The sequence below is a fragment of the Babylonia areolata genome, chromosome 2, assembly GCF_041734735.1.
Source record: "Babylonia areolata isolate BAREFJ2019XMU chromosome 2, ASM4173473v1, whole genome shotgun sequence".
Lineage (NCBI taxonomy): Eukaryota > Metazoa > Mollusca > Gastropoda > Neogastropoda > Buccinidae > Babylonia > Babylonia areolata.
This window is the reverse complement of record NC_134877.1, coordinates 29,487,733-29,512,376: the sequence shown is the minus strand read 5'-3', so window position 1 is coordinate 29,512,376 and position 24,644 is coordinate 29,487,733. Positions and strand designations below refer to the sequence as shown.

Sequence of the window (24,644 nt, the reverse complement as noted above, 5' to 3'; positions counted from 1 at the left end):
GACAAATCCATATACGCTATACCACATCTGCCAAGCAGATGCCTGACCAGCAGCGTAACCCAACGCGCTTAGTCAGGCCTTGAGAAAGGAATGCCAACAGCACCCGGTGTTCCCAGGTGGTCACCCATCAAGTACTAACCGGGCTCGACGTTGCTTAACTTCGGTGATCGGACGAGAACCGGTGTTTTCAACGTGGTATGGCCGTTAACAAGAATAAGCTCACACTCTTCAAAACACTTTATACAAACAGAAGCAGATTTTCCATCGAAACAAGAACAGCCTAACGGTAATGTGGATGTAGAGCATTCACTGTGCACTGAACTTTTTACTTGTACCAGTCTATCACAATATAACCCATATAGCACCATCCTTTTTTTCCCCCCCATATCACTCCAGCACTGCAAGTGGACTGTATTTCACATCACTGTGGGCCTCAAACATTGTGAAGTTTCCAGGCTGCTTGCTGGATGAGTACCCTTTCGCCCCTTAACTGCTGCTGGCAAGTATGCTTGTCAGTGAAGAGCTGTCACCTGAGGAAGACTGAGCTTAAAAGTCAGGGTGTCTGTGACCGTTGTTCATATGGACAACTTCCTCTGGCCCTGCACTACTTTTGTCCAGCAAAAAGTAGTAGCTGCACTCATAAGTCATGCCATGCTCATCTTTTTTTCAGTAAGCCTCTGCACTGATAGGGATCAGATATATATATATATATATATATATATATATATATATATATATATATATATAGATAGATAGATAGATAGATAGATAGGAGGATACATATATATATATATATATATATATATATATATATATATACAGCAAAAAACTTGTCAGCAGTACTGATAGCAAGGTGTGTATGAACAGAACACAGTCAGTCACAAACGCATGTCAACAAACATGTATCTGACAAATGTGTAAACCACACTGTCACAATCACATGCTGACGCAAACTTGGTTCCCTTCACAATTTTGATTCACATTCTGCAGTGAAAAAAAACAACAAACAACAACCAATGTTAGGCATTTCCAGTGACATTGATATGTACCAGCAACAATCTTGACTGCTTATTTCTTTTTTTTTCAATAAAAAAAAATAATAAAGGCATTCTTCTTCTTATTATTATAATTCTTTTTACTTTAATCATTTGCCTTCCAAAACTGCTTCAAATTATTATGCATGTTTGAGGGCAACAAGTGCTTTTCCCTGCCCACCCCCCAAACCCCCCCACCCCCGCCCCCCAACTCCCCTCTCTCTCTCTTTCTTTCCTGCCCCTCTGCCTCTTGAACATTCTGCCCAAACTGCTTCTGAGGATAGTGTTGGCTCATCTTGTCTTGTCTTGAACTGCATTGCATTGCATCACAAAAACAAGTTTCTCTGTATAAAATCCAGGTTGCTCTTCCAAGGAAGAGCATGTTGCTACAGTGAATGTAGTGGCACCCATTCTGTTGTTTGTTTGTTTTTCTGCTTTCAAGTGTGTTTGAAAACACGGTATTGTTTTCCTATTAAAGTAGTATTTTCTCCAGAATCTTGCCAAGGACAACCCTTTTGTTGCCATCGGTTCTTTCTTTACATGCATTAAGTGCATGCTGCCAGCCTTGGTTTATCATCTCATCTGCATGACTAGCATCCAAACCAACCACTCAAGGTCTCATGGAAACTAGAGAGAATACTGGCAGGTGTGAGGTTCAAACCAGTGCGTTCTGATACTCTCGCTTCCCAGGCAGACCCTTTACCACTTGGCCAACACTCCATGCTTTCAGAGCTCCTGTTTCAGTTTCTTGAGGAAGTGTCACTGCATTCTGACAAATCCATATATGCTACACCACATCTGCTAGGCAGATGCCTGACCAGTCCCATTTATACCCAGCGTGCTTAGTCATGCCTTGAAAGCATTCTTATATATTTGTGTACCTATCAGAGTGGATTTCTTCTACAGAATTGTGCCAGAGGACAACACTCTCACTGCCATGGGTTCTTTTTCAGAGTGCCACATGCGCGTACTGCACACGGGTCCTTGATTTCTCGTCTCATCCAAACGACTACACGATCAGTTTAATTTTACAATCAAACTTGGGGAGAAAGGGTTGAGAGCGGGATTTCGAACCCACACCCTCAAGGACTCTCTGTATTGGCAACTGAATGTCTTAACCACCCTGCCACCTTCCCTCTGGTGAGGGCAAAGGTCAACAGTCATGGTGAGCACCAACCTTTCCCCCGGCTGGCTGCGGGCTTTCTGTGGACGACGGCCTTGTTAAAGTGGGGGGTGTCCTGAAAGGAGCAGTTGGAGTCACTGGCATCCTCCCAAGGCGGCTCCTGCAGGACAACACAGCTCTCCCGTGTACAATGAATGAATTCATGATACAGGTATTTACACAGCGCCTATCCTCTGTCAGAGACCAAACTCTTAGTGCTTTACAAGGATAAGACAGCTCTCCCATTTACAATGAATGAATTCATGATACAGGTATTTACAAAGCGCCTATCCTCTGTCAGAGACCAAACTCTTAGTGCTTTACAAGGATAAGACAGCTCTCCCATGTACAATGAATGAATTCATGATACAGGTATTTACACAGCGCCTATCCTCTGTCAGAGACCAAACTCTTAGTGCTTTACAAGGATAAGACAGCTCTCCCATGTACAATGAATGAATTCATGATACAGGTATTTACATAGCGCCTATCCTCTGTTACAGACCAAACTCAGTCGGAGACCAAGCTCTAAGCACTTTAAAAACACAGTCATTTGCACAACAGGCTGCCTACTGTGGATTTCAGATTTCAGGCACGCACCCATACACATTTCATGTTTCCATAGCCCACTGAACGCTGACATGGATAACAGGTTCTTTAATGTGCATATATACATGAAGGGGGTGCAGGCACTGGCAGGTCTGCACATATATTGACCAGGGAGACTGGAAATATCTCCATCCTTTACCCACCAGGCACCATTACCAAGATTTGAACCCTGAACCCTCAGATTGAAAGTCCAAAGCTTTAACCACTTGACTATTGTACCCAGTCCCTTGTCAATTCTTTAATAAGTCACCTCCAAACATTCTCAAGTTGACAAATTCTTTTAAAGGTCACTCTCAAACTCTCAGGTCGACAATCTAAAAAAAAAAAATAAAAAAAAAAAAAAAAAAAATCATCCTCAAACATTCTCAAGTTGATAAATTCTTTTAAAATGCACTCTCAAACATTCTCAAGTCCACAAATTATTTTATAAAAAGTCACTCTGATAAAACCTTCTCATGGTCACAGAGTCTGGAATCATTACCTGTGAGTTATGGCTAACTGCTTCAAATACAAATTTTTCTCTCTCTCTTTTTTTTTTTTTTTTTTTTAACCTTCAGTTGGTCCAGCACTATTTCAGTGTGTATACCATTTCATTTGTTATCTGACTGCCCATTTCTCACTTCCCAAATATAAGAATGGAGGGATATATCTGAGCTCAAGATATGGTGATATTCAGCTTGTTTTGTATGATTTCCATTAATTTGTCACACCAGATAGTGAGGTCATATGCCAACCTGTGTTGGGGATGGGGGGGTGTGGGGGTAGCTTGTTGTAATTTCTTTTGGTGTTGTGTGACTGACTCTTCCACCCACCAGAATTTTGCAATTTGGATCTACAGATCTTATTTTGGGTAATTAAAAAAAACAAAACAACACACACACACACACAGAAAAAATGGAGAAAAATGGCGCAGGTATACCTGTAATTTCAAAACTGATTTACTAAAATCATGCAACAGATAATAATGTGAAAAAATGCACACACACCCACACACACACACACACACACACACACACACACACAAAACTGATTTACTAAAATCATGCAACAGATAATAATGTGAAAAAATGCACACGCACACACACACACACACACACACACACACACACACAAATTATTTTCACTTATTTCTCTTTGGTAACATTACTACTATTATTTTCACTTATTTCTCTTCAGTAACATTACTACTGCTATCATAAAATCAATACAGTTTAGAGTAAACTTAGACTGGCCTCTTTCCTCCTCTGATTACCTTGTCTGCTATAAAATGGTTATCATCAGAAAGTTCCTGTGATTGAAACATAAAAGAGGTCCCAAGGTTGTCATAGCCGAGGGGTGGCAATGGGGACAAGCTCCCATTGTCTATAAAATGCCCCTCACGGCACGCGTCTCCAACAGCCTCTGACAACTAAGTCCAGCTCCTAGCCTGCTCGTGTGGCTTACATATAAGCCCGGCGGAACTGCTACTACTGATAGGAGAAGGGGCGAAGGCGGGTTACCTGGCGTCTGAAAACCAGTGCTTTGGGTAGATGGGGCTCATCAATCTGGGAAGACAGCTCATCTAAGAGAAGGAAAACTGATTTCAAACCTCCGCTGCCTTGCGGCCATACCCACTCATAGGAAAGGCTTCGGGAGTCAGCCCTGAGGAAAAATCCGGGCAGATGGAGTCCGTTAGCCTCAGCAGGCAGTTCTTCCAAGAGAAGGAAAACTCCCAAGAGAAAACCCGGCCAACTGTAAACCGTTACCAGAACAGGAGATCACCGAAGACGGCGCCACAGCAGCCTCTCTAAGGGGTGTGATCTAGTCAAAACCAGCTGTGCACGCACTCTACGACACATGGCTACGCAGACAAACACAAAAGAAACTGCCCTGGTCTTTTCCCGGACTCATTTCTTGTTCCACCATACACTGACTGTCACGAGAATAAACTACGCAGAGCTCTTTATCAGCCCATTTCATTTTTCCACAATACAGGACCATAATTAAATCAAACTGTACTGGCTCTGTCTCCACTCATTTATTTCTTTGCAGTTCCCTGAACCTCACCAAAACAAACTGTGCCTGGATCTTTCCCTGTCTCATGTTTTTTTCTCTGCAATACACTGACTGACTTGTCATCAAAACAAATTCTGCTTGGCTCTTTCTTAGGTCATTTCTTTCTCTGCAATACACTGCCTGGCTCTTTCTGAGCACTCTTTCTCTGCTCATTTATTTCTTTACAGTACTCTGAAAAACACCAAAAAACAAACTAAGCCAGGACCTTTCTCCACTAATTTTTTCTCTACAATACACTGACTGTCACCCAAAATAAAGTATGCAGAGCACTTTATCAGCTGATTTCTTTCTCTACAATACATGACCATTACCAAAACAAACTGTACCTGGCTCTTTCTCTGTCTTTTTTTTTCTCTACAGTACACTGACTGACCGTCACAAAAAAAAAACAACAACAAAAAACTGTTCCTGAATCTTTCTTTGCTCATTTCTTTCTTGAGTGCACTCAATGTCACCAAAACAAACTGCACCTGGCTGTTTCGGAAGTCACTTCTTTCTCTACAATACACTGACCACCACCACGTGACTGACCACTACACACAACAGATATACACTGACCACCACCATGTGACTGACCACTACACACAACAGATATACACTGACCACCACCATGTGACTGACCACTACACACAACAGATATACACTGACCACCACCAAACAGTCCATGTGACTGACCACTACACACAACAGATATACACTGACCACCACCAAACATTCCATGTGACTGACCACTACACACAATGGATATTGAGAACAACTCACCCTGGCCTCCCTGCCTGTAATGCAGTAAATGGGGTAGGTCCTGTCAGGAGATATAGACTTTCTGTTCACCCCTCTCAGGCTGGGGGGATCCCTGCTGTGCTTCCAGGGATCCCCAAACATGTTGGACTTGTGTGCGGGTGGGAACCAGCTCTCTCCAACGCCCACTTCCTCCCTGAACGGGTTTGTCGACACAGAGGAAGAAAACCAATCCTTGTGCAGGACTTTGCCTGAAGAGTTGACTAGAAAGTTGTGGCTGTTGGCACACGCCACGCCGCGTCCGTCCTGACGACTGGAATATCCGTGCTCATCGGTGTAGCCGTCATAAGCTGCGGACTGCCCGGGCAGCAGAGACAATGCCCCTGGAGCTCTGAACGGGTTGCTGTCTGTCCGTCCCAACTCTCCCCTGTTGTGTCTCGGCAGAGCGGCGTACATCGACGATTCCTCTCTCTCACTGTCTGGCAGAGACTGTGGAGTGTAGAAAGACGGAGCAGATGGAGGGTTTTCGGTGTGTGTGTTCCGCGGGTACTGAACACCCGGAGAGGCTGATAACGCAGTGGGGCAGGAAGCAAAGCCCTCGGAAAACTCAGACACAGACAAAGACTGAGGGGGCTGAAGAGGACCGACTTCTACAAAAGGGTTGGTATTACGCCTAGCCATGTTGGGGGTGTGTGCAGCGGCCTGAGTGTGTGGTGGCTGCTGTTGTGGAGGATGCTGCTGGTGATTACTTGGCCAGGGACGATGATGATGCTGGGCGCCTTGTGGGAGGCAAGCCAAAGATGCAGGGACTGCTGCCGAAGGTGACTGTGGAACCCGGCCGTGGAGGGAACCCCGAAGCGACTGCGCTGGCAACAACGGCTGCTGGGATGGTGACCCTTGAGCCGGTTCCACATAGGTTACCTGAGAGTTACGTGGCTCCTGACGTTGTTGGTGAATGCGCCCAGAATGGAAAGGTCCCTGTTCTTGCAGTGATGCTAGCTGCTCAGTCTGCTGGGGAAGGAAGTGTGCGGTCTGTTGCTGAGCCATCTGCTGGGTTTGTCCCGGGGGAAGTGCTAGCTGACTTGGATGAGCCATCATCTGCTGAGAAGCCATCTGCTGCATCTGTGGCTGAGGGGGGAAGTTCTGTAAGGCCTGCTGGGGCCCTGTCTGGTGGGCAGCGACTGGCAGAGGGTCACCACTAGGACTCTGGTACCCTTGTCCAGGATACGGAGCTGGCTGAAGCGGCACTGGCTGCTGGTAAGGCAGGGACTGCCCTGGGTCATGCTGGGTCTGCTGCACCTGGTGGGGTGCCGGCTGCTGCTGTGAGGTCTGTGTGTTCTGTGTGTTCTCACCGGAAAAGGACGGAGGGGAAACGGTGACGCTTGAGGAGGCCACTCCCAAGTCACTGAACCAGGGTTCCAGGTTTGCCTGCAGAATCTGATCCGCTTCGCTGCGGGAGCTTCTGGCATGGCTACCATGCTGTGGGGGTCTGGGAGTGCTGCACACACACACACACACACACACACACACACACACACACACACACACACACTGAGTGACTCATTTGCTGGAACCCTGTGACATAGTTTGACTGGTGTGTTTCTGCAGTGTGACTTACAGATCTATTTCTGCATTGGGTTTTTTTGTTGTTTTTTTGTTATTTTATTTGTTGAATGATCAAATTTTCTACTGTTTATGGCGTGTTGCTTGCACTATACTCACTCACTCACTGGAATGCTGTATTATCCCTGTTACAAAGTCTAACTGGAGAGTTTCAGTGATGTGACTTACAAGTATTATTACCGCATGGCTTTTTTTAATATAATTGTTAAATGTTAGATTCCAGTACTCATAGGATACTGCATGAACGGTTTTAATTAATCCTTTCCTTGTAAACTCCTCTTTCACACACACACACACACACACACACACACACACACACACACATGGATTTGCGAACACATGCATGCATGCATACACACATGCACTTGCACACACACACACACACACACACACACAAACACATCTATTATCATTTGAAGTGAAAGGACATTATAGTAAAAGGACATCGAATCAAAGAAAAGTCTTGAGTTCAGGTCAGAATGCCAGCAGTGTGCACATACCATGTACTTCTTCAAGCACTCCTTCACACTCCAAGTGGATTGTTGACCAAGTGGTAGCACGTTCACCTATGATTTCAAATCAAGGTGGTTACAGAACAGGCAAGTCCACATGGGAAAATGCAGCTGCCTTTGCATATGAGGTGTATGAAGGATTTCAAAGAAAAGAAGAAACACTAGCAGTAGCAATTGACCTTGAAGATGCCTACAATAAAGTCCAGTTTGCGCACCTCATGGAGCTGCTACTAAGGTATGGAGTAAGTTTGACACTGACAAGATGGATAGCAGCAGCGCTTCAGGAAAGAACCGTCGTCTTACGCCTCGGAGATTGGATGTCTGCACCTTCTAAACCATCCATGGGACTGCCACAAGGGTCTCCACTCTCTCCTGTCCTCTACAATGTCTACACGAAGGGCCTTGCAGACTTAAACAACAATGGAATTGCTCGGGTGCTTACCCTTGCGGATGACGGCCTGGTCTTCAAAACTTCGAAAAATGCTCAGGAAAGAACTGAAGCCGTCCAGAAACAACTAAACAATATTGCTCAATGGTGCAAAGACACAGGATCTTCCATCAATCCAGCGAAAGCCCAAACGTTGCTGTGCACCCTCAACAACAAAACCGCGAGCAAATCACCACCTTCTGTGTCATTCGATGGGATTCAAATTGAGAAAACTGAATGCCTACGCTACCTAGGAATACACTTCGACAGGATGCTGACCTTCAGAAAACATACGGAAAACACTGTTCTCAAATGCAAAAAGGGCCTTTCAGTCTTAAAAGCAATGGCAACCAAAGGAATTGAACAACGCCACCTCTTCCTGCTATACCAATCACTCGTCCTCAGTGTGATCGACTACGGACTTGGGCTAACAACACCGTCTCAAAGCAACCTCCTAAAATTAGAAAGAGTCCAAAATGAAGCTATGAGGCTGATCCTTGGAACAACAAAAGACACGCCCACAGAAACCATGCGATACCTGCTTGACCTTCCTTCAGTGCAGGCCAGAAACAAGTTAGAACAGGTCAAGACCTACTTCAAAGCATTAGAAAACCCTCAAAACCCACTGCATGACGCAGTCAAAGAACCAAAAGGCAGCCGTCTAGGACGAGGAAGATCATGGATGGGGCAAGCAGAAGACACAATCCAGCTAGTATGCCGACTTCAAGACCTGAAAGAAACAAAAGAATGGGAGAAAAACCCCGAAAACCTCAACCATCTATTCAACACAGTCATTTCACCCACTCTAGGAAGACATTGTCGGGAATGGCCAGAGGGCAAAACTGATGCGGAAGTGAAGCTGCTTATAGAAGAAAACAGTAAAGAAGAGGACATCATCATATACACAGATGGCTCAGTCACCAAAGACCAGTCTGGCTGGGGATTCACTGCGAAACAAAATGGAAAAACAATTTGGGAAGAGAATGCTGCCTACAAAGTCACAACCTCCAGCCTAACGATGGAAGTTGAAGCTGTGACACATGCCCTCCAGTGGCTATCGTCCTTCCATACGCCCGGAAACCAACATGCCATGATTCTAACCGACTCAATGAACCTCATACAGAAAATTGAAAACGGAATGGGAAGCCCAGAGTGGCATAACGCAATGCGCAACTTTCAGATTAAAAAACTCACATGGTCATACTGCCCGGGACATGCAGGTGTTAAGGGAAATGAGCGAGCTGACAGACTTGCTGGTAACGCAACACCAACGAGCGGCCTACATCTAGGAAAATCGGAAATCCTCAGAAAAGTCAAAGAATACCAAAAAGAACAGGTACAAGGCCATCACACCATCGATCGCCTCAAAGAAATAGAAGCAGAGAGAGGGAGCGGCCGCAAATCTAACATGAAAGGTAGAGCACGATGCTTTGCAAATCAAACAAATATCGGCATCATTTCCAAACCAACATTGCGCAAATTTCTTCAAAACGGAACAGAGTCTCTGTGGGCCTTTCCAAACACAATAGACCGAGCAACACACTAGACGCCACGTTCTTGGCATCAGAGATCTTTTCCCATCCCTCTTGCGGCCAGTCAGTGGCGGCTGTGTGTGTTTGTGTGTATGTGTGCTTTTGAGTGCGTTTGTGAATGCGCGAGAGTGAAACTGTACACAAGTGTCAGGAGAGATATGTGTACGTGTGTGTGTGTGTGTGTGTGTGTGTGTGTGTGAGGGGAGGTGGGAGTGCGGGGGGAGGTGGGGTAGAGGATGAGGTATGTGAGTGTATGCATGCCTACACTGTGGGAGCAACAGGATATTGGAACGTGTATATATATATATATATATATATATATATATATATATATATATATATATATATCTTTGTATGTACGTGTGTGGAGTTGGGGGTGGGAGATATGGGCGTATGTGTGTGTGCTTGTACAAGTAAGTGTTCATCTCTGTGAGTGTGTGTTTGTGTGTGTGTGTGTGTGCCGTGGAAGCTGCGATACGTAGACTAGAAATGAGTGTGTGGAGGAGGGGGTAGAGGAGGTGCAAGGTAATGTGTGTGTGTGTGTGTGTGTGTGTTGGAGCTCATGTACGTTTATATGTATTTGACTGTGCTTTCATATGTGCTTGTACAAGTAAGTGTTCATCTCTGTGAGTGTGTGTTTGTGTTTGTGTGTGTGTGTGTGTGCCGTGGAAGCTGCGATACTTAGACTAGAAATAAGTGTGTGGAGGAGGGGGGTAGAGGAGGTGCACGGTAATGCGTGTGTGTGTGTGTGTGTTGGAGCTCATGTACGTTTATATGTATTTGACTGTGCTTTCATATATGTGAAACTGCATGTCTGGTGCATTTCTGTTATGCATGTGTGGGTGTATGTGTGAATGTGTGTCTTCATTTTTTACATTTATTTGCTTATTTATCACCATTGTTGTCTTATTTATTTATTTATTTATGTTTTATTATTATCATTTTATTAGTATTACTAATATTATTACTACTACCTTTTTCTATATTATAATTATTATTTATTTATTTATTTATTTATTTATTTATGCAAGCTTATCTATTATTTATTCCCCCGTTTTTTTTTTGTTTTTTTTTTTTGTTTTTTGTTTGTTTTTTTTTTGTTTTGTGTGTGTGGTTGTGTGTGGGTTTTTTTTTTTTTTTTTTTTTTTTTTTTTTTTTTTTTTCCCAAGGCCTGACTAAGCGCGTTGGGTTACGCTGCTGGTCAGGCATCTGCTTGGCAGATGTGGTGTAGCGTATATGGTTTTGTCCGAACGCAGTGACGCCTCCTTGAGCTACTGAAACTGAAACTGAAACTCACCTATGAAGCGAGAGAATCCAAGTGAACTGGTTCAACTCCCACAGTCGCCAGTAATTTCCCTCCTCTACTGGACTTTGAGTGGTGGTCTGGATGCTAGTCATTTGGATGAGACAATAAAACAAGGTCCCGTGTGCAGCATGCTCTTAATGCATGTAAAAGAACCCATGGCAACATAACGGTTGTTCCTGACAAAATTCTGTAGAAAAATCAACTTCAGTAGGAAGCAGCAACAGTAGTAGCAATTCAGTGAAATGATCCACTCCATCAACACACCATGTGACCGATGGGTGCTGTGGCCAAATGGTTACAGTGCTGGATTCTCGCCTCAGTTTCCAGAGTCAGATACCAGGTTTCAGCGCCTTTGGTGGTTGTGAAGGGTGGAGAGTAGAGCTTTTTTTTTTGTTTTTTTTTTTCTGATCTCCTGCATCAGCATAATTATGTTCAAACCTGCTAGCACCTGAACCCCCTTCAAGATTATACACATGCAGAAGTTCAAATACACACGTTAAAGATCCTGCAATCCATGTCAGTGTTCGGTGGGTTACAGAAATACGAAAATACCCAGCGTGCATCAGCCCTGACAGAGTCATCATCAAGTTGATGTTGATTGTGTAATCGAAAGAAGCACTGTATCTTACCTGCGAGCAGTGGCAGCAATGCCCTGGTTCCGTGTAGACTGCATAACGTTCACATTCTTCACATTTCTCTGTGGAAACCTGCCAGACTGAACAAAGCAAGACAGATGCATTGTACATCAATTTGCATGTATGTTACAAAAAGACAAATAAAAGGGGGGGATTGGGGGCAATGGACTGACAACATTACTGAGTCAACTGGAAGGAGCTTTGCCCAAACTCAGATACCTGCACAACAGACTCAATAGCCGAGTGGTTAAAGTGAGGGTACCTGGTTCAAATCTTGGTAATGGCACCTGGTGGGTAAAGGGTTATTTTACTGATCTCCCAGGTCAACATATGTGAAGACTTGCTTGTGCCAGAACCCCCTTTGTGTGTAAACACAAGCAGAAGATCAGATATGCAAATTAAAGATCCTGTAATCCATGTCAGCGTTCGGTGGGTTATACTTATAGAAATAAGAATATACCCAGCATGCACACCCCCGAAAACAGAGTATGGCTGCCTACATGGTGGGTTAAAAACGGTCATGCATGTAAAAGCCCACTCATGTACATACAAGTGAACGTGGGAGTTGCAGCCCACGAACGGAGAAGAAGAAGAAGAAGAAGACACCTGCACACAACAGTGAGAGACAGGTACTGTGGCGCTGCATTCCACCGTGCAGTGCCCCTTTGACCTTGGGGGATTTATGGGAGCAGTCGGAAAGCAGCACCACTTTGTCCCTTTCTGTGACAGGCGCAATAGCCGAGTGGTTAAAGCGTTGGACTTTCAATCTGAGGGGCCTGGGTTCGAATCACGGTGACGGCACCTGGTGGGTAAAGGGTGGAGATTTTTACGATCTCCCAGGTCAACATATGTGCAGACCTGCCAGTGCCTGAACCCCCTTCGTGTGTAAACGCATGCAGAAGATCAAATACGCACGTTAAAGATCCTGTAATCCATGTCAGCGTTTGGTGGGTTATGGAAGCAAGAGCATACCCAGCATGCACACCCCCGAAAGCGGAGTATGACTGCCTACATGGCGGGGTAAAAACGGTCATGCACGTAAAAGCCCACTGGTGTACATCCAAGTGAACGTGGGAGTTGCAGCCCACAAACACAGAAGAAGAAGAAGAGAATTCCCTTTCTGTGACTCATTTTGTGTTGTTCTTCCCTCATACCCACATTAATACTATTAACTTTGGCAAAATTGTCGACCGTCACACAGGTCAGTACACTTGTTGTCAGAAATCCATTTCAGAAAAAAATATGGGGGAAATGTTTTTACCAATTGTCAAGGCCATTGTTTACTGCCTATCTTCCTTTCTTTGATTCAACATCTTTTTCATTGTGACTGTAGTGTATGTGATATTTTTTTCTGTTTATTTCCCTTTCTCTCTCTCTTTTTTTTTCTTCTCACAAAAATATTAACAGATACTTCATACACCTAAGTCATATTCATGACAAGTGAGAATGTTTAGAAGGAAAAAAAAATGGCAAGAAAATAAAAAAGGTAAGAGTAAGAAAAGTAAATAACAAACACACACATTCCCATATATGGAAAAAGATGAAAGGGATAGATAAAAAAAAGAAGAAGAAAACAACAGAAAATACAAAAAGACAGACTGACTGACAGAAATATGGAAAGAGAACAAACCATGTTGTTATCTCTTTCCACTTCAAATGTCAAAAAGAGTTATTTCAAATAGATGTAAATAATATTTGCACACATCATGTAAAGTGGAAATCACAAGGCCTTTGTTTTCCTGACATACAGAATAATTTTAGGAATGAGATAGGAAAAGTGCACTTTATGAAAATGTAAGTAAGAGGTAGATGAGGGGAGACACAAGAGAAAAATATTAGATTTTCTTTCCTTTGCATTTTCATACCTGTAACAGCTCAATGAAATACATACATACATACATACATACATACACACACACACACACACACACACACACACACACACAGATAGACCCACAACACCCGAGCAAAACAGACCAATGATAAAGAAAAGACCCGACCACTGAGCAAAAAACTGGCCAATGAAAAATACTCACAAAAGAACACAACACCAGAACAAAAGAAAAAGACCAATGACTAAAAAAAGAAAAAAAAAAAAAAAAGAAAAAAAAAAGACCCACAACACTGAGGAAAAACTGACCAATGAGGGATCAGACGTCAGGTTCCCGGTGCCGGTGCTCTCCAGCCCACGGAGGTGCTTCAGCTCTCTCTCTGCCAGGTCAGCACGGTCGATGAGCTCCGTGACGAACGCCTCCAGCTTGGTTCGCGCCACAGACTCCTTGGCTGCAGCCGTCTGCAGGAACTGGGTCAGGCAGTCGATGTCACTGAAAACAGCAAGGGTGTTGGCCTACAGGTAACGTGTCCGCACAGAAGTGACAGAATCTCAGTGCACTGGTTCAAATCCCAGCACAATCACCAGTATTTTCTCCCCCTCTACTAGACCTTGAGTGGTGGTCTGGATGTTAGTCATTCAGATGAGATGATAAACCGAGGTCCCTTGTGCAGCATGCATTTTGCGCACATAAAAGAACCCACGGCAACAAAAGGCTTGTCCCTGGCAAAATTATGTAGAAAAATCCACTTCGATAGGAAAACAGATATAAAAAAAACAACAACAACTGCAGGCAGGAAAAAAACAAACAAACAAAAAAAAAAGGGTGGCTACTCTCAATGTAGTGAAGCACTCTCCCTGGGGAGAGCAGCCCGAATTTCAAACAGAGAAATCTGTTGTGGCAAAAAAGAGTAATACATTACAATACATTAAAATACAATACAATATGAAATGACGGTTGACAGAAACGAGACTCTATCTCTCACAGGGACATTAGATTACCAACACAAAGACACTGACAGTGAAATATGCACGATCATGAGAATGAAACTGATGCTTGAAATGAAATGAAATTATGGTGCTTAGAGCCTCGCCAACCACTCAAGGCTATCGCCACGTTAATACCTACAACAAGGGTAAAACTGATGCTTGAAGGTCATTTCCACATCCCATTTGCACATACCAAATCCATCTTCCATTTGAAGCCAATAAAGGGTCTTGAAATCATAGAAAATATTAAGCGCTACAAAAAGGATTTAAATAGACAGAAATATATCAGTCTATTGCCCACTGCAAACAAAATTTCACTTAACAAATTTTAATGTAATAAAAAGTGTTTACCTATTGAAACAGAATGGGTATTTGGAATTCCAAGAGAATACTGTTTGCAAAAAAAAAAAAAAAAAAAAAAAAAGAGACATTAAAACTGTTGTTGCTGGTGAATCTCATTTTATTAGGGAGTGTCCAATTACTTTATATTTGTGAAAGATTGTTGCCAGACAAATGTTAATGTCCCGAGTCTGTATTCTCAGTTTATGAATTGTTTTCTGTGGGCATATGGCTTCTGTTACAACATTGTAAATTTGTTAAAAGCTTGTAATGTTGCAAAGGACTCTTTCACGCGGTAGAAGGAATGTTAACCCTTATTTTACCTTAATTAATGCAAATGTTTTGGTGAACCTAGATGTGTTCTCCATGTTGTCTTCTGAAATTCTCCATACCCGAGAAAGGGGTCAAAGGGAAATGAAATCTTGAATCTTGTCTAACAAGTCTTCAATGACAAAGTAACATTTAGTGGAATTTCAAGTGATAATTTATTATGCAAAAACAATATCAAACATATCTCATGTGAAGTGAGAAAGATGAAAAGCGATTTGGACTGGACTGGATGCAATTAGGGATGGGGTGGGACCAGGTAGGTGGGATGGCATAGGTTAGGATGAAACGGGGTGGGTTTTCTTTGGGGGTTGGCTAGTTTCAGTTTCAGTTTCTCAAGGAGGTGTCACTGGGTTGGACAAATCACATGCGCTATACACCACATCAACTGGGCAGATGCCTGACCAGCCCGTGCTTAGTCAGGCCTGGAGTGCATGCATGCATATTTGTGTTCCAATCAGAGAATTTTGCCAGAGGACAACACTCTCATTGACATGGATTCTTTGTCAGCGTGCCAGGTGTGTGCTGCACACGGGGCATCAGTCTGTTCACTTATCCGCATGACTAGACGTTCGATTTGATTTTCCAGTTAAACTTGGGGGGAAAGGGCGAAACCGGGATTCGAATCCAGACCCTACTGTACTCTATATCGGCAGATGAGCGTTTAACCACTGCCACCTTCCTCCTTGGCTGGGACTGGACAGGTGGGATGGATCAGGCTGTGTTTGGGGAAGGGTGAGGTAGGGTGGGATGGGATGGGCTGCAGTGTTTTGGGTCAGGCTGTGCTGGGTGTAGTGGGATTCGGGTGAGGTCAGGTAGGGTGTGAAGGGTCAGGATGGGTTGGGTTGGACAAGTCGTGGTGGTGTGGGTTGGGACAGGGTTGTGTGGAATGGGGTGGGGTCGGGTTGGACTGGAATGAATTGTGTTGGATTGGTTTGGGCTGGCTTAGGTTAGGTTGAACTGGGTTCAGTTGGAATGGGTTGGGTTGGGTTGGGTGGTTTGGGTTGGTTTGGGTTGGGCTGGTTTTGGGTTGAGTTGAGTTGGGTTGGGTTGAATTGGGTTCAGTTGGACTGGAATAGATTGTGTTGAACTGGTTTGGGTAGGGCTGGACTGGGTTGGGTTGGGTTGAGTTGAGTTCGGTTTGGCTAGTGTTGAATAAGAATCTTTTTCAACTCATATAAATGTGATAAATAAAATTCAAAACCAAGCTGAATATGATGGAAAGTATTTAAAAAAAAAAAAAAAAGCTAAACCAACAGAAAATCCAGTTAACAAAGAAATAAAATGTTCACTCTTTAAAAACTCAATCACAAATCCAATAAGCAGATGAAATCAGAATATTTCTTATCAATTCAAAATCAGTCATGACTCTTTATCATTTCAAAATCAATCACTGACCCATTGTACACATCTGACAAATAAACATTTTGTCAAAGCCATCCCCCCCCGCCCCCTACATTCCCCCAACCTCCATCCCCCCACCCACACTAAACTCACAACCACTATACACGCCAGAATCCATTTTCCAACATGTGCGTGACGATGAATACATACAAAGCACACCACTGAGTATGGCAAACACCTGCTTTACTGCCATACCACACCCACGCGACGCGAGATGAGCTAAAGACGACTCAATAAAGTCGCCTGTCCCCTTGCCGTCCTTATGGACAGCTGCGCATTATGGGACCCCGGAACGACCAATCCATAATCATCATCCGCACCATAATGTACATCTTGTGCTGCCTGCCTGCCTGCCAGCCCAGGGCCAGCAGGTGTCAATGAAGGCCAGCAAGCCCAGCAGCACTTGGGCAGGTGAGAAACCAGATCTTCAAGACTTCAAGGCTCATCGCCTCAAACAGAAGAATCTGGTTTGCATGCACAAATATTTTTTAAGGAGGGAGGGGGGTGGGTGGGAGGGGGGGGGGTATTAAAATGGCATGCAATCATGTTTACTACAGCTCCGTGTATCCTATTCTTCATAAAATAATGGCAATGATAAAAACAATAATAGAAATTAATGATAACAGCAATAGTAATAATAATATAACAACAAAAACAGTGACAACAACAACAAAAGTAAGAACAATACCAACAACTATGCAACATCATGACACAAACAGCAACTGCAACAATAAAACTGGTAACTGTAATGCTGACAACAAAAGAAAGTGGGAAAGGCAGGGAGAGAGAGAGCAAGAGAGATGAGGGCTGGGGGAGAGAGAGACAGAGGGGGGAGGGTAAACAATAATACATGTATGTACATTGATTATAAGGGCATTGCCTAAAACAATTACATCTGAGCCATATGCAGCAACTAGACATTTGAGGCTGCAGCTGGAAGTTCATGCAGAATTCCAACAGCTGTGACCATATAACATTCTGCATATACCAGATAAGACTGCCAGGACTGTGACCAAAGTTACATTGGTGAAACCGAGCGCAACTTGCACAAAAGACTGAAAGAACACAAACAAGAGTCCTCCCCAGTGGGCGAACATCTGACCCACAACCAACATCACTTTGGAAAGGACAGTGTGCAAGTTCTCGACAGAGAAGCAAGATGGTTCCAGAGGGGAGTAACGAAGGCAGTCGACATCACCGCCAGGAATCCCACCCTCAACCGTGACCAGGGCTGACACAACCTGTCGTCAGTGTACTCCTCACTCGTCATATCACATTGTCGTGTGTTCGCTCACGGTGATGCGTACAGCTGCTAATTCTCTACCCAGCAGTTGCGCTGAAGAAGCCAGCCGGACCACCGACGAAAGCTATGCAAGTGAGTAGCCTTTTTTGACTGAGAAATCGGTTTAACTTGGAAGTCATTATCTTTTTTTTTAAAGTTTTTTTTCAAAACCTTTTCCTGACCAGACCGAAAACTTTCCACACCAAAACACAAAGCCTGAAACTGAATTAAAAGTTCATCTGCAACACCACTGATGAAAGACACTGGCAATTATCCTGGTATCCATTGTTACATTTCCACCTTTTTTTTTTTTTTTTTTTGTTGTTGTTGTTGTTGTTTTGTTTTTTGCTTTTCTTTTTCAATTGTTTGTTTGCTTTCTTAATGCAATAAGCTCTTGGTTGAATGGCACACACACACACACACACACACACATACATGCACACACTATATATAGATAGAGAGAGAGAGAGAGAGATAGGTAGATAGATAGATAAATATATATAGATAGACAGATATAGATAGATATTGATAGATATAGATGTAGATATATAGATATAGACAGATATCTATCTAGACAGATATCTATCTATCTATCTATTTATCTGTATCAATCCCTCTCTATCTCTCTCTTTTATCTATCTATATATCTATCTATCTATCTATCTATCTATCTATATATATATATATATCTATCTATATATATATATTTGTATTTGTGTGTGTGTGTGTGTGTGTGTGTGTGTGTGTGTGTGTGTATACGGTTAACAAACCAATCAATGAATTTACAGTCTCACATTCTGATACATTGACAAATGATAGTTTTGTATCATAAGCCAACGACAAAAGATAAACATGAAAGAAGAAGAAAGAAAAAAAAGAAAGAATGTAAGAAATAAGACACTATTTCACAGTCCCATCAGTCATACTCTGCAGCATCAATAAAAACCTCAAGGTTTGAACTAATGACAAAAGATCAAAGACCTGGAAACAGCTAAGAAATAAGACACTATTTCACAATCCCATCAGTCATACTCTGCAGCATCAATAAAAACCTCAAGGTATGAACTAATGACAAAAGATCAAAAACCTGGAAACAGCTAAGAAATAAGACACTATTTCACAATCCCATCGGTCATACTCTGCAGCATCAATAAAAACCTCAAGGTATGAACTAATGACAAAAGATCAAAAACCTGGATACAGCTAAGAAATAAGACACTATTTCACAATCCCATCAGGCGTACTCTGCAGCATCAATAAAAACCTCAAGGTATGAACTAATGACAAAAGATCAAAAACCTGGAAACAGCTAAGAAATAAGACACTATTTCACAATCCCATCGGGCGTACTCTGCAGCATCAATAAAAACCTCAAGGTATGAACTAATGACAAAAGATCAAAGACCTGGAAACAGCTAAGAAATAAGACACTATTTCACAATCCCATCAGTCATATTCTGCAGCATCAATAAAAACCTCAAGGTATGAACTAATGACCCAGGGTCAAAAACCTGGAAACAGCTAAGAAATAAGACACTAGTCGTACTCTGCAGCATCAACAAAAACCTCAAGGTATGAACTAATGACAAAAGATCAAAGACCTGGAAACAGCTAAGAAATAAGACACTATTTCACAATCCCATCAGTCATACTCTGCAGCATCAATAAAAACCTCAAGGTATGAACTAATGACAAAAGATCAAAGACCTGGAAACAGCTAAGAAATAAGACACTATTTCACAATCCCATCAGTCATACTCTGCAGCATCAATAAAAACCTCAAGGTATGAACTAATGACAAAAGATCAAAAACCTGGAAACAGATGTGGGCTCTGTGCATGACTCACACGCATGTGTAAACAAAAAAAGTCGATTTAATAGAGGTAAGTAGTGTGTGTGTGTGTGTGTGTGTGTGTGTGAGTGTGTGCGCGCGCGTGCACGTGTGTGTGTGTGGGAGTAGGTGTGTTTGATGTGCATATGTGTGTGTGTGTGTGTGTGTGTGTGTGTGTGTGTGTGTGTGTGTGTGTGTGTGTGTGTGTGTGCGGATGTATGTATGCAGCTGTAGGCACGTGTGCAGGCTCTCAATCATTCTGTAGTTTAATATCATTTCAATATAATTGATAATAGACCTGATGAAGAGAAAACAAAACAAACACTGAGAAGAAAAAATGCACATGCATGCTTGTGAGTAATTGTGTGTGTGTGTGTGTGTGCGCACGCGTTTGTGTGTGTGTGTGTGTGTGTGTGTATGTGTTTTGTTAAGTATGGGTGTGGGTGTGGGAGTGCTGGTATGTGCAGGAGTGAGGAGGGGGGGGGGAGGTATATAGGGGGCTGGGTGTGTGTGTGAGCACATGTGCGAGATCATTTGTTTTGCACCTTTATGTCTTTCCAGTTTCAGTAATAATTGAATTGGGAAAGAAAAAGAATGATTTTTTTTTAATTTTTTTTTTTTTAAACACTGAGGAGGAAAAAAAAATCCCTCTTTAAAATGAGTAAGTGTGTATAACTGTTTACACACATCTTAAATTTCCATGATTATAAATGTGGTGTAGCATACATGGACTTGTCAGAAACTAAAACTGCAGTTTTAATTACAATCATGATCGTGATCTTTATTGTATGGAGTATGGCTGCGTTCATGGCAGGGTAATAAACAAAACGATCTTACACATAAAATGTTACATTACTGTATGAGCATATCATATGTGTGTGTGACTGAAAACTGACTGAATTACACAGGAAACGACTGATGAGTGCCCAAGTGATAGGCACTATACAAGTATCCGCATCATTTATCATTCATTCCTACTTACTCCCAGGTTTTCTGCAACTCTTCTTCGTCAGCGATGGCCTGCCTAGCGCTTGGTCTTCAACTGAGCATAGGTGCTAAATAAGTATCCACATCATTCATTCATACTTACTACCTGGCTTTCTTCAGCTCACGCCATATAAGTAGCCACATCATTCATCGTTCAATCCTACTTACTTCCTGGCTTTCTTCAGCTCACGCTATATAAGTATTCATATCATTCATCCTTCATTCCTACTTACCACCTGGCTTTCTTCAGCTTGCACTGCTATATAAGTATCCACATCATTCATTACTCATTCCTACTTACAACCTGGCTTTCTTCAGCTCACGCTATATAAGTATTCAAATCATTCATCCTTCATTCCTACTTACTACCTGGCTTTCTTCAGCTCACGCTATATAAGTATCCATATCACTCATTCCTACTTACTACCTGGCTTTCTTCAGCTCATGCTATATAAGTATCCGCATCATTCATGGTTCATTCCTACTTACTACCTGGCTTTCTTCAACTCGAGCTATATAAGTAGCCACATCATTCATCGTTAATTCCTACTTACTCCCTGGCTTTGTTCAGCTCACGCTATATAAATATCCATATCATTCATTGTTCATTCCTAATTACTCCCTGGCTTTCTTCAGCTCGTGCTATATAAGTATTCATATCATTCATCATTCAATCCTACTTACTACCTGTCTTTGTTCAGCTCGCGCTATATAAGTATCCGCATCATTGATTCCTACTTACTACCTGGCTTTCTTCAGCTTGCCCTATGTAAGTAGCCACATCATTTATCGTTCATTCCTACTTACTACCTGGCTTTCTTCAGCTTGCCCTATGTAAGTAGCCACATCATTTATCGTTCATTCCTACTTACTACCTGGCTTTCTTCAGCTTGCCCTATGTAAGTAGCCACATCATTTATCATTCATTTCTACTTACTACCTGGCTTTCTTCACCTCACGCTATATAAGTATCCATATCATTCATCGTTAATTCCTACTTACTACCTGGCGTTCTTCAGCTTGCCCTATGTAAGTAGCCACATCATTTATCATTCATTTCTACTTACTCCCTGGCTTTCTTCAGCTCCTCCTCTTTGTCAGCGATGGCCTGCCTCAGCTGTTCCTGACAGCGTTCCTTCTGGGTGATCTCCTCCTTCAGCTCATCCGCCACATGTCTCAGCTTTTCCCGCTCCTCCTGCTGACTCTCCTGAAGGAAGGTGGTGGGCAACATGTCTTTCACTTCCAGTTTCACTTTCTCAAGGAGGCACCGCCACATCCGGACAAATCCATATCATAATTATATGCCACACCGCACCTGCCAGGCAGATGCCTGATCAGCAGCATAGCCCAAGGCGCTTAGTCAGGCCTTAAGTGCATGCATTTATTTTGTGTGCCCATCAGAGTGGTTTAACAGGAAATTTTTGCCAGAGAGATGATAACACTTTCGTTGCCATGGGTTCTTTTCTAAGTGTGCCAAGTGCATGCTGCACAAGGGACCTTGGTTTATCGTCTAATCCCAATGACTAGACCCTCCGTTTGATTTTCCACTCAAACTAGAGAGACTGAGACTGAGATAATTTATTCATTCAAGGCCATAGCCCCACATGAACACGGGGCAATAACAAAAATTGTAAATGTCATCATAACTGTTAGTGTTTATGCAATTGATTTCACAGCTTAATAAGGAAACAAACTAAGACAATACTGTGTCTCTGAGCTTAAAAGCTCTATACAGATACCATGTAAAGTTTCGAATAGTATTATCATCAGTAGATGCCATCAATAAACATAATCTAAACAAACATGGATATTCATAATATTTCTTTGGAATATGTTTCGAACGGAGATCATTCAAGGCAGGACACTTCAACACAAAATGAACTTCATCTTCAGTTGTTTCCCTGCACTAAGGACACAGCGTTAATGAATTACATACATTTTTATAACGATACTGATGTGTATTAATTCCGGAAATACCAAATCTAAATCTAGTCAAAATAAATCGTAAATGACGGTCCATGTTAGATATAAGATAGTTCTTCACAAAGTGGGTAGAAGTATACGATCTGTACAAATCAAATCTATCACTCAAATGTACATGCTCCTCCCAATTTTGCCACCTACAGTCTATCAAACGTTGATGAAAAGTTTTCAAAAACATAGTCTCTTCACCAACCTCTTGAAATGCCCATACATACCCAAATCCAAATTCATAAAGACATGTTCGTACATATGAAACCCAATTTCTTTTCCCTCTAAGATCTAAATCATATAACATGTTATACGATTTACGTGGTAATCTATCATTATTCATTTTTAACAGTTTCAACCAAGAACGAACACAGTTTACTGCAGAATTTATATATATTGGATATCTGTTTGTTTCCCCATACACTAAATCATTAGGTGTTTTCATGTAGACTCCTAAAAACTTTTTCAGTCAAACTAGGGAGAAAGGGTGAGAGTGGGAGTCAAACTGAGACCCTCTAGGACACTATATATAGTATATTGGCAGACAAACAACTTAACACTTCTGCCACCTTGCTACTTTCTTTTCTTTTTCTCTTTTTTTTTTTTTTTAAATGATAACAAGAACTGGCCAAGTGATAGTGCACCCAACTAGGATGCAAGTGTCCACAGGTCTGAGTCCTATGTGTGACCAGTGGTGTTCAGACTGAGCAGTATGTGGGTGCTGCCACTCAAACACTGAAAAATGAGGAACACCTACCAATCCACCCACACACTACACTTCAAATATCAAGGTGAAAAGACGTCAAATCAAAGAAGGAAAAACAGCCTCACCCTCTTTCTCTCACACACACACACACACACATCCTCACCCACCCACCCACGCATCCCACGTTCCACACACACACATACACACAAACACACCCACATCCTCACCCAAGCACAAACCTGTCCACCCATACACATACACGCACACACATCCTCACCCACCTACCCCTCCCCCAACACACACACACACACACACACATTCTCACCTACCCATGCACCCAAACACAAACACACACACAGACACACACATCCTCACCCACCCACCCAAACACAATGACAAACACAGATTCACACACACACACACACACACACACACACACACACATCCTCACCCACTCAGCCATCCAAATACATAGACAAACACATATTCACACAACCCCCCGCACCCCCCCCCCCCCACACACACACATGCACACACCTCCACACACACACCAACACCCACAACCCCCACACCACCCCCCCCACACACACACCACAACCCCCCACACACACACCACACCCACCCCCACCCACACACCACAACCCTCCCCCACACACATGCACACAACTCCACACACACATCCACACCACAACCCCTACCCACACACCACAACCCACCCCCACACACACATGCTCACAACTCCACACACACATGCACACCACAACCCCTACCCATACACCACAATCCCCCCCCCCCCCCACACACACACACACACACACCCACACTGTCTCACCAGCAGTCCCTTCAGGCTCTGAATCTCCAGCTCCCGGTCACGCATCATGCTGGTGTAGAGGGCGTCCCGGTCGTCTGCAGTCTTGGCCGCCCCCTCCCTCTCTGCCACCAGCCTCTCGTGGGTGCGCTGCGAGTCCTCCAGCCGTCCGTTGGCCTGCTCCAGCTCCGCCTCCTTGGCCCTCAGCCGTTCCCTCAGCTTGCCCAGGCTGCGCTCCGCCTCCTTGTACAGGTCGTAGGTCTCCTCCATCAGGTCTGACTGGTCTGTCCGGGTGCGAGCAAGCTCCTGGTTCAGGGCCTGCAGCTGCCTGTCCCTGGCCACCAGCTGGTCCTTCAGCTTCTCCTTGTCCGTGTTGGCCCTGGACAGGAGGTCCTTCATCTGCTGCACCAACAGCTCTCGCTCCTCCTTCAGCCTCTGAGGGTGTCGCGGCCGGTCAGCGTTGTAGGGTGGTGGTGGTGGTGGAGGTGGTGGTGGTGGTTGTGGTGGTGGTTGTGTGGGGAGGTGGTCATTGTCT

At 43.3% G+C, this 24,644-nt stretch overlaps 1 protein-coding gene and 1 non-coding gene across 2 annotated transcripts in view; both read right to left on the bottom strand.

Moving 5' to 3' along the window:
* LOC143277172 (uncharacterized) overlaps positions 1-24,644 on the bottom strand; it is a 63,775-nt gene that overhangs the window by 30,892 nt on the left and 8,239 nt on the right. Inside the window, exons 3-8 of the mRNA XM_076581938.1 lie at positions 24,134-24,644; positions 21,692-21,831; positions 13,774-13,957; positions 11,628-11,713; positions 5,623-7,096; positions 2,212-2,317 (exon numbers count right to left, since the gene is read on the bottom strand). The exon at positions 24,134-24,644 is cut by the window's right edge and continues 1,294 nt beyond it. Of these exons, the coding sequence (XP_076438053.1) occupies positions 2,212-2,317; positions 5,623-7,096; positions 11,628-11,713; positions 13,774-13,957; positions 21,692-21,831; positions 24,134-24,644 (2,501 nt within the window). The remainder of the gene's footprint in view (positions 1-2,211; positions 2,318-5,622; positions 7,097-11,627; positions 11,714-13,773; positions 13,958-21,691; positions 21,832-24,133) is intronic.
* On the bottom strand, positions 92-209 carry LOC143279586 (5S ribosomal RNA). Its single transcript, XR_013054910.1, has one exon. It is a non-coding gene; the product is annotated as a 5S ribosomal RNA (ribosomal RNA).